The sequence below is a fragment of the Halyomorpha halys genome, unplaced genomic scaffold (genome assembly GCF_000696795.3).
Source record: "Halyomorpha halys isolate HHAL.00 unplaced genomic scaffold, Hhal_1.1 Scaffold678.1, whole genome shotgun sequence".
In the NCBI taxonomy this organism is placed as follows: Eukaryota; Metazoa; Arthropoda; class Insecta; order Hemiptera; family Pentatomidae; genus Halyomorpha; species Halyomorpha halys.
Window position 1 is genome coordinate 636,220 of NW_027112940.1, and position 11,688 is coordinate 647,907.

The 11,688-nt window shown below is 29.1% G+C and overlaps 1 protein-coding gene across 2 annotated transcripts; it reads right to left on the reverse strand.

Annotated features, from left to right (window-relative positions):
* Positions 1–1,050: 1,050 nt before the first annotated feature.
* LOC106685305 (uncharacterized) lies at positions 1,051–11,470 on the reverse strand. Of its 2 annotated transcripts, none has more exons than XM_014427895.2 (3): positions 11,353–11,470; positions 7,855–8,042; positions 1,051–5,915 (listed from the first exon to the last, which is right to left on the reverse strand). In XM_014427895.2, the coding sequence occupies exons 1-3, from the start codon at positions 11,427–11,429 to the stop codon at positions 4,807–4,809; spliced, it is 1,374 nt and encodes a 457-aa protein (XP_014283381.1). In that variant the 5' UTR covers positions 11,430–11,470; the 3' UTR covers positions 1,051–4,806. The 2 variants fall into 2 exon arrangements, with proteins under 2 accessions (XP_014283381.1, XP_014283382.1); XM_014427896.2 differs by lacking the exon at positions 11,353–11,470 and adding an exon at positions 10,172–10,203.
* Positions 11,471–11,688: the final 218 nt, after the last annotated feature.

Consider the following 11,688-nt stretch of genomic DNA (forward strand, 5'->3'; position numbering starts at 1 on the left):
TTAATTAAGAGATTTCCCTTCATCAAATTTCATTTCCTTATCCTGAAATAATAAAATCACCAGAAAATACTAGAATCTGGGAAGTTTCACTTCCAATGCACAAGTGCATACATATTTTTACAACCTATAAGATTGTCCAAGTTAGTATAAATAAAATAAAGCATCTAGTTATTATTTGCATATCATTAAATATTCCCATATAAAATTCATACTTTTACACTCTTGCCATAGCACAGGTTTACATTTACTCCTGACCAATGTTATTATACTCCTGTAATGATAATATAATATATAATAACAATATGTTATTATGCTACTGTACTCTTTCTGATTCTTATGAGTTAATATTGGGAGAGAACGTTTATCAGGGTGTCTCTAAACAGTTACTGATATAAATATAATACAACAAGATTGTATTCTGATTGCAAATGCAATTAAGTTTACTTACTCATTTATTATTACTTTTTTAAACTTGGAATCATGAATGAAAAGTATTTATTCACAAAAGTAATTCTTTGTCTACAATTAACAACAGTGGAAAAAGAAAGGAATATTGGTATTGTTTGTTAGTTTTTTGTTTAGTGGCGCCAAACTTCATTAGTCATCAACGCCATTTATATTTTATTTAATTTTGCTTATATTAATTTAATTTTATTTATTTTTTAATTTTATTATTTTTTTTCCTTTAGTTCAATGCAACATTTTTGTCAGTAAATATTGTGATTTTAGAAACTGAAACACTAATTCTATTGTTTTATCATCGTCTCCGAGGGTTTTGGAAATATCTGGGTTTAGTCCTAAGCTATTGTGGTGTGGTGTGGAATATGGGTATTGTTGGAAAATATGGTTTATTGTCATATTATTGTTGCAACACTGGCAGTTCGGAGGCATTTCTTTTGAAATAAGATAGGAGTGGGTGAGTCTCGTGTGACCTATTCTTAGTCTGGTCAGTATGACCTCCTCTCTACGGCAAGGAATATTGGTATTTAATAGCACCTAACACGGATAGGAAAGGTAGTGTGTCTTACATTGTAACAGAAACAATTATTATAAAGAGAAAATGATTTATTTCAGATATATTGATTGACAACAGAGGGATTGGGGTTGGCTAACAGTAGTATACATTGAATTTATAGTTGAGATACACACCAAATTGCACATTGATTTGAGAATTATCAACATCAAGAGAGAGAAAAATATTGTGTGGGCAATGTTAAACCACTCTTCACATTCAAAACTAATCTACTTACATGAATACAATACATAAATTCACAACTAATGTACAATTCAATTAGTAAATTATTCTTTCAAGGTTTAAAACGACTAAGCACTCCTCACTAATGAATTCGGTGTTCTTTATGTTTTGAGAATACAGATCAGTTGATAAAAAGATTGATGAAATGCAATATGGCTACAACTCAGTTTTAGTCAGTATGAAGATTGCATCTATAAAATATCATTTTCTGGAAATAGTTCTCAAATTATTAAAATCACAGAATTGGTGTTCAATATCCTGTATCTTTTATCCTGATAATTTCCGATGTAATACATATATTTTTTTACATTTTGCTTGATATGCTGTACATATACGAAAATATAATGTTTTTCATAGATCAGATTTTTGTCCAAATATTTAATCAATCACATTTTAGATAAAGTAGATCTTACCTTAATCCAAATTACTGGCACCAAAATGATACCAAATACCAATAATCATCATTTAATTTAATTTAAACAAAAAACATAATACTATAACATAGGCAAAATGTAACTAATGATAGTTCTTAGTATTATACAATTGACAAAGCAATAATTAATGTCAGAAATTAATTTTTTTACAAAATTGTACATTATTTATAACTGGGAACATACAATATTTACAAAGAATGAAGGAAGATTGTTGAGATGGACATGTCTCTTGTGGGCAGTAGCATGGTCAGAGTTAGTAATAGTTATTTAAAAAATTAATTTTTTGATACAATAAAAAAATATATGAACTTTTTTTCTATGAGGCGGATTAGGAAGCACACAGAATAATAGAATATAAGATAAGAAAGAATCTGGCCTGCTGTTATAACATTGCATACATAATAAAAACAATAATGATTTTAATTGAATCGTAAGCAATATTACCTTTTATAATCATACTTGGGGAAAACCTTTTCTTTATGAATTTTTAATTGAAATACAGAAGACATGAAACTAGACTTCTATCAGAGTTAATACATTAATTCGATTAAAAATCAATTTATAAGATGGCTTCATAATAGTTAAGCAGATTAAAAAATTATATTTTTAAAATATAAAAGCTAATACCTATAATGAACATAACAATGCAGCTCAACCTCCATATACTGAATCTGAAGCGACTAAAAATACCTTTACAGTTTTTTTTATAGGAATTTTGGCTTTTATTAATTTATGATTATATAATACTAGCAGTGCTTGCGGTTTTACCCACATGAAATTTGAATTATTCATGCCAATTTCGTGCACATTGTGAGTACATGACCAAGTGCATCTAATTAAATGAAATTATATTAAAAATTTAAATAGCAAAGAAAAAGACCAATCACTTAACAAAACTAATTTTACAGGAAGCATTTTCAGTTTGATGGCTTTCTACTAATAAATTTAGTTTTAATCACTGATAATCATTATGAAAATTTTAGAGTCCATTATCAATTTTTTTAATTGAGAAAAAATACATAACAATATTTATTCCACTGTTCCAGTAAAAAACACGGAAGAAATAATGCAGCAATAGTTATATTCAATGAAAATACAGATAGTAAGAACCGATCCATTTTTTTAATGGTTATTGACCACCTAAAATACAAAATAACCTAATAAATAAGGTTGATAAACTTTATTCTTTTTTTAAACAATCTCAATTATAAATTATCTAGATTGGACTGTAACATAATATAAGTTTCCTGAAGTTAATCTAATAATATTAGAGTAGTGAAACTATTTACACAGGCATGAAGTTATATTAATTAGTCTCTGGTCAACCACTATAACTACCGACACACAACCTCCATAGTGTATGATGAGAGATGTGAAACTATCATGATAAACAAATACTATCAGTTGTAGTTGAAAAGTGAAATAAATTGACATATACATCTATTTTATACATATACATTAATTAAAAAATGAATTAACAGAATAACGATTTAACAAATGAGTAATGGAAAAATTATAAACACAACTTAAGATTTACTCATTACATTCTTAATGAAGTATTAGTTCTCCCATTTACAAATTATGTTGGTGCTATGTACCCAAAAAGATATTTTATAATATATAATAAGAATATCAAGTTTCTTCACATAACATTAAAAATAAATATATTGTCTTTTGTGGATGTTTCTTTTAAGTAGGTATGTTATCAATACATCAATTCTTTGATTCAAATTCAATATATAGAGGTTAGATTATATACATAATATTAAAAAAAAAATATTAGCCCTTCAATAAAATTCACAGAAAATTTATAAGATGGCTCATATTAACCCTGTTAGTACCATGGTTTAAACATTTATAAGCTGTATTCAGCAAAGGTCAGAACCCTTATAGTGTTACTTAACAATGAAATCTGATCTAATTTAATATAATATAGTATATTAAAAAATATTTCTCCTGAATTCTTTTTAATTCAATTTAAAAGTGAAAAAATAATTTTATATTGAATGGGTTTGTAAAATTTTAAGATATTTGTTTCAATTTTAGAATTCATAGAATCTTGGAAATCTTTATAAAACTGTAAAACAATATTTTTGCAAAGTTCAATATAATATATATCTATTATTAGTGGTGTCTTATTTAAATAACATATTAAAAACTGATAAATATTTCAATTTCAATTAGGTAAAAAAAATATGAATCCATATTAAACTAATAAATGAGGAGCCAAGGAGCAAAGGAGCGACAATTCAGCTAATAAGGTTTTTCATTGCTGTATACTTATGCCAGAAACAAATTTATTCTTCAGGCATTAATGTGGTTCTAGTACAAATAAACAGCAAACAAAAATTTATTAACAAAATCGTCAATTGTACCCCTTCTAACCTCATCAAATAATATTAACAATCTTCTTCTTAATCTTTTATTATTACTACTAATTTTTTTTTTTTGTCAATTCTTTGAATTAAAAAATGAAAGAAATAGACATATTTAAGGTAATTTGAAATTTGGATAGAAAAATAAACTGTATATGTACAGCCCAAACACATATATTTCATTAGACATATAAATGTATATAATTACTATGAGCATTAATTTGAGTAATTTGATAAGAACATTTGACTAAATAAAAACTTTATAACTGGCCATGAAAACAAGTTTTGAGTCACTTTATAATAGACCTGTTCCTAATCACTCATTACTCAGTCTTAAGTTATTCAACCATCATGATCCGTAAAGAACAATGGCTCTTCATTTGGGTATAACAGATCCCAATATAATTAAATCATTCTTCAATGAAATGTCAAGTTCATCTATTACTAATAAGGGGACAAAATTTCCTGAGTTATCTGCTCACCTTAAACGTTGTGAGATAGCTCATAAACCTTTTTGAGCAATGACATGGTAAACATTTATACCAAGCAATACTAAATATTAAGACAAAGAGAAGTTGGTAAGGAAGGAAAGGAAAGAAAAACACATAGATAAGTATGAACGGTTCTTCCTAAGTCACAAACTAAAACAACTTCTCCTTGAATAACTTCTACAGTCAACAATACCTCTATCAATATAAACATTAAGACATTGATAGAACACATATAAAATTAATGGAAACCATTAATATGGATACTGTATGAACATTCTTCCTTTAATAGTTTTCAACATGAAATAATTGTATCTTTCAATTTCGTCAATGTCATGCTCAACGCCAGATCTAGCATCAAACACGCCAAGAACCCTTCGATTAATTTCGTCGGGTAAGATACAGTAAGCCATTATTAAACCTGATATAAAACGTAGTGAAATATCTCTTGGATGAAAAGTTTTAATTTCCCTTTCCCACATTTTTTCCCCACTTTTCAAACTGTAAGCAATAATCTTTGGCTTTACATTTTCGAGCAAAAAAACATAATCAGGATATGAAGGAGCTAACACATGACTTACTTTTCCAATTTCTTTTATTTTTCTGGTAAATTTTTTTGATGAAAGTGCATATACATTGATCTCATTTTGCCAAAGTTCAGCAACAAAATTATCATTATTATCAATAAGGTTAAAGTGATCACTTTTAAATGAAATTTTCCCATTTGTGTCAAATATTACAACTTCTTTTGCAGTCCCAAAATAAACATATTTTTTTGAAGGAACAGCACAGGCATAAGGAAATGGTAAATCTACCGCAATGATTTCTTTTTTCTTTAAATTAACCATGTATACAGGCCCCATTTGTAAACAAATACCTAGTAAAAGTACTAGCAGAGTGTTTCCACAGAGGCATATGGGTTCAAAATAATAATCTTTATTTGCATCCTTTCTGAATTGCAAATAGCTGTGAATGTCATCAGAAACATCAATAATTTTATCATTTTTTATACCAAGAGCCATATGAAAAGTCAAGTTATCATATCCACTATATATCATCACAATTTCAAGAGTATTGACAGCTATAAAGTTAGCATTCATATCACCAGAAATCAATACGCTAACTGTGTGATATGAAATTTGTGGGAGTTCAATTTTATTTAAGTATTTTAACCCATCCAAATTAATACTGTAGAGATCAACTGTTATAATATCATTAACAAACAGCAGTCTATTTCTATGAAATGCTATAGGTGAACTTTTGAGCAGAAAATTTTTTGTATTATCTTTTTTCCAACTATGAGCTCTCTTCTTAGCGCTCATCCACTCTTGAGCAGCAGCACATAAATTAAAGTCATTGGCACCTACAAAAATAATTATAAAATCAATTATTACTAATCATTAATTAGTGATTTCAATCAATGTGAGGAAAATAAAATCAGATTAATAAATGGAATATGGTCTCGGTGCGGTCAAATAAAACTCAAATAGTAATAACTATTTTAATAGAGCCAATGTTTCTTTCTTTTATTCTTATCCCCCTTTTTCATCTCTTAGTTTGTACTTTATTTTATATATATTTTTTTTATTATCTGTTACTATTTCCATTTTCATTTAGTGTTGATAACCTTTTATTTTTCTTATTTAATTTTTATGTTTCATTGTATGTCCTTGTGATTTTCCATTTACTTTTTTTACTAATGTTAAGTGTTTGTATCTTTTTTAGCTCTGATGAAGCTCTGCAACGTGGGGCAAAACGTTGGCTCAATTAAAATAGTTATTAATATTTGAGTTTTATTTGATCACACCCGGACCATATTAATTTATTATTAAACACGGTCAATCAGCGATCTTCCAGAAATCAGATTTTATTTATCATTTACTATTATTGCACTACTGGCACATTTTACAGTCTGACAGGTACTTGCAGGAAGAAAGACAAGAACCTTAAGTAGAGGAGGCTCAAAATTTCATGATTTTTAAGAATACTACATTATTTATTTCTTACAATATATACAATACAATGTATTATATCCATCCTCGTCCATATTTATTTTGTGTGATAAGTGAATTAAAAATACCCTGTTGAACGACTATTTGATTTATAAGTTATGTTCTTTGCAGTTTGGCAGGATTTAGAATTAAAAGAAAAGTATGAAGTGAAGTTAGAAAAGGTAGTGGAAAAAGTAATTACTGAATTTCTAAAATTTACTTTTGGCATAAATAACCACTTTTGAGTGCATATAAATTTAATTTTTTTTTTAATTTAATAAATTAAGTGAGAAATAATTTTTATAGATAGGAAGTATTACTAGAGTACTCTCATTGTAAAAGTACTATGTTCTTCAGCTAGAAAAAAATAAAATAAATTAAAAGTGTTCCTTAGTTAAGAATTTAACAAAACAATAACATATACCAAATAGAAGTTTCTAAATGAGGCCTCAAAAGTCTTTATGTCTATTTCATTTAATGCAGGTATTGAAAACAACAATCATTGGATATTTTGTTAAAAAACTGGAATTATAATTAAGAAAGAGTTTTTCATGACAATTATAATTCATTAATAGGTGTACTGAGGTGGTCTCTATTGCCAGTAATGTCATTTATGCCGACACTCGCACAGTAGACAAAAAAAACATATTGATACACACAGATAGAGTGTATATACATACACACCATATAGGGTCATATCCCTTTGGAAGCCAGTTCATAGTTCTAGAGTGAAGATTCCGGGAATCAGTAGGCTGCCCATCCATTTTACATAAGGGCAGTAAGCAAACAACTGAAGGGATGGAGGTTGAAATTGTTAAGGGGTCAACTTAACAGCCTTGAGTCAGAAACCAAGCCTCTCCAGATTACGGCCTGGTAAAGGGGTTGACTTTTATTTTATGACAGATCCACATAATTTATCTCGCCCATACCCTCTGGATAGAATAGGTTTGTAACCTGTAGGATATCCACCCTGTATGCCAGAAATGGTCAGATAGAAAAACAGAAAAGTGGGCCAATAGTCTGCTTACCTTAAATCTTATCAAGTTACAAATTGCTTAACAAACAGCTGGACTGTCTTTTATAAATTACCAAGCTGAGTCAAAAGATGAAATGGAAATTAAAGTTTTGTAGGTAAACTAGATGGCTTATTATTTTTACAACAAAATTAGCCTTGAAACTTATTTCTAAGAACTGATTAATATTCTGGATAATGTATTTTAGTAAACAATTTACAAAATAATAATTACATACATAATTGGAATATACCATGCAGTACTTATTTCATAAGTTAAATGCCATAAAAATACAAACTCTGTTCCAAATCATTATCAATTTCTATAGCGATTGCTTTGCAGTGTTCTTCCCATAGTCTATTTTGATTAGCAACCATGCGCCAGTATTTGCTGATGACCAAACATCTCCATAATGCGATCTCATCAAGATAAAAAAATATTTTCTCACTAATTTCAATCGGAAGTTTATAGATTATGTCCATGGTTCTAGAAAGTTTAAAAATATTATGGTAAGATAGCAGATTTATCAAAATAATTTAACAAAAAATAATGGTAACTTAATCTCTAATGGTCATTGTCTATATATAATTACTAGTAAAAACATAACTTTGAAATTTCACTATTGAACATAAATACAAGATGAAAAAATTATTTAAAGGATAAATGGGATAAAACAAGCAAAGTTACTATTGAAATAAATAGAATGAGGAGAAGATGGTAGGGGGTGCGGTCAAAATGAAACACAAATAAGTTGGTGTAACCTATTTAATTGTGCCAACGTTTCGGCTAGAGTTTCTAGCCTTCTTCAGGGCTGTTAGCTTGAAAATCAAACGCCTCAAGGGGTTTGGCGGCCAGAGGCATTTGATTTTCAAGCTAACAGCCCTGAAGAAGGCTAGAAACCCTAGCCGAAACGTTGGCACAATTAAATAGGTTACACCAACTTATTTGTGTTTCATTTTGACCGCACCCCCAACCATCTTCTCCTCGTATGTCATCCACGGTCAACTATCTCTCATAATTATGAAATAAATACAAAATTTTAACTAAAGTTTACATAAGATTCCCAGTAAAAGTAGACTGAAAAGTGCACTTGAGAAAATGATAAATTGAGAATATTATTATAGTAGGAAATCAATTGCCAAACAAAACATTAAAAAAATATGTAGATTTGCCTTTAATAATAATTGACTGATGATAATAATAATGGAGACGGCACAACTGTTGAACCTAGAAAAGTTCTTGAGGAATGAAAGGTTTATGGCCCTAGAATGATAAATAGAAAATACAGACTAAAATCAAACAAGGAGATTTATGGAAAGTAAGATATGAAAACAACAAACAGGAAAAGATGGCTAAGATTGTACTGACATGAGCTAAAAGTAGATCCAATAAGGATGAATAAACAAAATTTTGACAAAGTATACAACCTAGATAGGTTACACTAAGTAGATTAAAACAGAACTCATGAGACTGGGAATCATAAATGAAGACTGTCAAGATAGAAACCAACTTAGAGATAGACTTTCTAACATTAAATCTCTGGGGGTAGAAAAAAGAGAAGTCCAGGAAGGAGGATGGATAGAAGAGAGAAAGGTACAAAACTCTGAAGGAAATGTGGAGGAAGAGAAAGGAAGATAAGAAGGAACTAAAATGATATTTGTGTAATCCTCAATTTTGGTCAGTTTGGAAGGGGGAAAATAGTCATTTTTAAGAAGAGAATATCAATTCTATGATTTTCTAGTGGTACAACAAACAGGATCTACATTCCAAGAATTTATTCTTGACAAAAATGTAATACTTGTACATTATGCTAAAAGAATCAAGTAAGCACAATAACATAACATGCAATATATCAATTACTATCAACTACATTAACAGTAATAAGAGTTAGAATGTTAAATATAGTATAGGATAAATTTTAATGAAACGAGTATCAATATAGAAGTTCAAAGTGATCAACAGTTCTTCTTAAAATGGAGATAAAATTGGAAAGTATTACATATCATTAATTGTAATATCAATAGAATTAATGCTTATGAAGAAAAATAGAAAGGATAGCTATCTATGATGAATGTATTTTTTATGAGTCATTCTATTTGTTCTTAATTAAAATGAAAATGACTAATTTTATATATTATGTTCATTTGAGCATATAGTCAAAATAATAAAATGACCAAAGGAAGATTAGCATAAGTTTTAAGGAGTTTTAACATATACCACAAGTGCCTGAGAAAGTTAAGGGATATCTAGGGTTACTTGTACATATTCATTATTAAGTACCACAAAATAGGGAAAAATTAGTAAAGAATGCTCTTTCATTCTTGTCAAAAGTGCAAAATACTGTATGACATCTGGTAATTCGTCAGTTACTGTAAAATCTATGAATTAAGCATCAATAGACCAAGTACTTCATTTACATAGGCATTGAAAAGTCAATTAAATGTAAAAGATAGAATTAAAATGAAATAAAAATCATTTTTTAAATCCATGTTTCCTTATTTATTCCGCTTATGATCAGTAATCTATACAGTGAAAGTAAGCAAAACATCAGGGAAGAAATGTAACAGTCGTAATGATGGCAGAGAAATGTCAAGATAAGTTATCAACAGACTTACAAGTGCAGAGGTTAAATGTCAAAAAGTAATATGGCGCTTAAGTATGTTGCAAAATATCGATATTTTTAAAGTGATTTATCGATATATTTATCCGATAGTTTGATAATCATAAATTTTATTTTTAAACACAGTACTTGAAAAATATTGGTTCATCTATTTTTATTTTGTTTTTCTACCTTCACGATTGTATTATTATTTATGATCATTTACTTATCATAATTACAGCCTCTAATACTTTCTCGTTTAAATTGTCCCATTACAGGAGTTTCTTGGCCAGGTCGGCTCTATCTGTTCTGACAAGAAGACATAGGTGAATCTTACCATCTTAACACCAACACCGATCTTATTCAGTTCCGTTGTAGATATTTTTTTAAGACCCCCATTCAATTGTACCTTTGTGAGTTATGAACGTGGCTGCCTCTTGGACCTTCTTTGGATTTTTCGGAACACTGGCTAGATAGCCAACAAACGTTAGTTTCTTCTGCTTTCCGTTCTTTGTCTTCACTTCTCACAGTCATTGTTCCCAAAGAATGTTATTCACCCTGTTCCTTTTTCCTCGCTTAACCACATGCTATTCTTCTTCGCATGCCTCCTCTTCCGAGGTCTACATATTCTGAACAGGGCTGATAGAGGTTTGACTTCAATTCCCCTGTTGCATTACGATTAGGGTCAGTCCCCGGTACTTCCTGTTCCTCTAGACTCTGATATCAGGTGGGCCAGTCTCAACCCTCACACCTGTTGTTAAGATCGGGGTGGACTTTTTCATCTCCTTCTTCCACATTGCAATAAAGTTTTATACCTCTTTAAAAATCATTCCTTTGAGTTAATCTTCTGAATTGAATATACCTTAAGAGACATCTAAATAAAAAAATGTACGGGAAAAGTATGTAATATTTATTATGAAAAGAACAAGATAACACGTGGAATATAAATTACAAATTAAATTGTAATATTTAATAATTGTTAAACTGTTTTTATTTCAAAGTTAAAGTATTGGGAAATATAGCTATTGAATGGAGGGAGCCATTTGTGTAAGTTATAAATAAATTGCATAAAACAATTTTTTTTTGTTAGGTGAAATTTAGCTGCAATTTAAGAACATTAAAATTTATATTTCTTCTACATTTAGAGATTATTGAAAAAAAAATGAATATAATTCTATGTGGATATAATATAATTACCTCGGTATCACATTCAGTTCATGAGGTCTCTTCGACCGTACAATGCAGCACATAATATCTAAAACCAACCCAAGCATCAGGGCGGTACTTGCGTGAAAACTGAACTGACATCATGAGCTGGCCAGGTAGAATCTATATGAGTCAATTATGTTGAGTTGTATCCTTTATACTACGCTTGTTTTAACAATAGAGCCATTTACGTCACACATTTATATTTTGTCCTGTGATTTACATCAACCCAACCTATTAAAGGACAAAATTCGAAAATTTAAAAATATGCACTTTCTGAGAAAATAAGATATAAATTTTAAATTAGGTTTTAAGAAATGTTGACTT